Here is a 1324-nt window from a genome sequence, read left to right as displayed (position 1 = left end):
GAAGTAATCGGATTACTGTGAGGGAATGCAGTTCAGAATCATTTCATATTTAAATGACATGTCAGTGGTGTTTCTGGGACGTTTCCTCTCAGAGCTTCGCTTCATCCTCTTCAGTGGTTTCAGTCCTCAGACTTTTCTCTCCTTCCATTGGCTGATTTCTTCTTCTTTATTAAATATGAAGCGATGAAAATGGAAGCAGCAGCCGTCCGACTGTTGTGATGCAGGAGGAGGAGAATCCCCGCCGACAGAAAGCGTCGAGTCAACAGAGCCTGGTGTACCGCAGTGTGTCCCGCCGCCCTCCGACACCGAGCTGCAGTAGCGCAGAGTGCTGAGGGGGAGGGAGGGAGGGGCGTCCAGGAGCAGCTAGACGCATTATTGCAGTTGCTGCTGTGATATCAGAGCGCGAGAGGACGCAGAGGAACACCGTCCGTTTTCTCTCCGCTGCACTTTTCCTCTTTACTCCAGCTGCTCGCTTCAAACCGCAGAGAGCGTCGCGGAGAATCAGCCAATCAGCGCTGCGCTCAGCATCAGCAGCAGCAGCAGCTCCGGGACGCAGCATCAGGAGCTGGATGCGGAGTCTGTTTCCTCTGGATGCTCATCAGAAGCACTTTCCTGCGGAGCTGCGTCTCTCTCACACCGACCCGGAGTCGGTATTGCGGTACTTTGCGGTATAAACGCACCGCTGCGCCACCGATCCTCCGCCTCTCTGCGGCTCCTGCCAGCGGGTTAAAGTGGACTTTGGTTCGGATCGGAAGCTTCCCGTCGTGTGTTTAGTGTCTTTGTGTCGGCCGCCCCCCTCCCCCGCTGCCTCACCCTCCGTGACTCACTTGAGACGCTGCAGAGACCATGTGAGTATTTATGCGGCTTTTCTGCTGCGCTTCTTCACTTCCTCACTAATTCTGAGCATCACAAGTGAACTTTAGTGGTTCTGATTCGGCTCAGTGTGTTTCTGCGTGTTTTTCACGGAGCGTGAACTCAGCGGTTCCGCTCAGCTCGATGAATCTGCTGACGCAAGTGAAATTTTCCGTCACAGCTCTTCTGAATTATGCATTGAGGTCGGACTGGAGCTGCTGCTGCTGCTCGAGCTTCCGCTGCAGGAGGAGCCGCAGTGGCGCCAAGTCCCGCAAAGCTGCGGCGACTTCTGCGGCTTTGCGGGACTTGGAGCCTCTGTGGCTCCTTCATTGGACCTGAGCCTCCTACAGAACCTCCTCCTCCGAGTTCTGCCCCAATCCAGCACAGCTAACTGCCCCTGGTGGGCCCAGAAGCGCTAACTGCCCCTGGTGGCCCCAGCAGACCTAACTGCCCTTGATGCTCCCTAGCAGAG

At 56.0% G+C, this 1324-nt stretch overlaps 1 protein-coding gene across 1 annotated transcript in view; it reads left to right on the top strand.

The window, feature by feature from the left end:
* The first annotated feature begins 480 nt into the window (after nt 1-480).
* Nucleotides 481-1324, top strand: part of LOC103365278 (synaptobrevin-like) — a 4947-nt gene continuing 4103 nt past the window's right edge. Inside the window, exon 1 of the mRNA XM_008292683.1 lies at nt 481-848. Coding sequence (XP_008290905.1) covers nt 847-848 — 2 coding nt within the window. The 5' untranslated portion in view covers nt 481-846. The remainder of the gene's footprint in view (nt 849-1324) is intronic.

The sequence above is a fragment of the Stegastes partitus genome, unplaced genomic scaffold (assembly GCF_000690725.1).
Source record: "Stegastes partitus isolate 25-593 unplaced genomic scaffold, Stegastes_partitus-1.0.2 Scaffold824, whole genome shotgun sequence".
NCBI classification, from domain to species: domain Eukaryota; kingdom Metazoa; phylum Chordata; class Actinopteri; family Pomacentridae; genus Stegastes; species Stegastes partitus.
The sequence above is the reverse complement of the archived record's forward strand: the minus strand, read 5'-3'. Positions and strand labels throughout refer to the sequence as shown.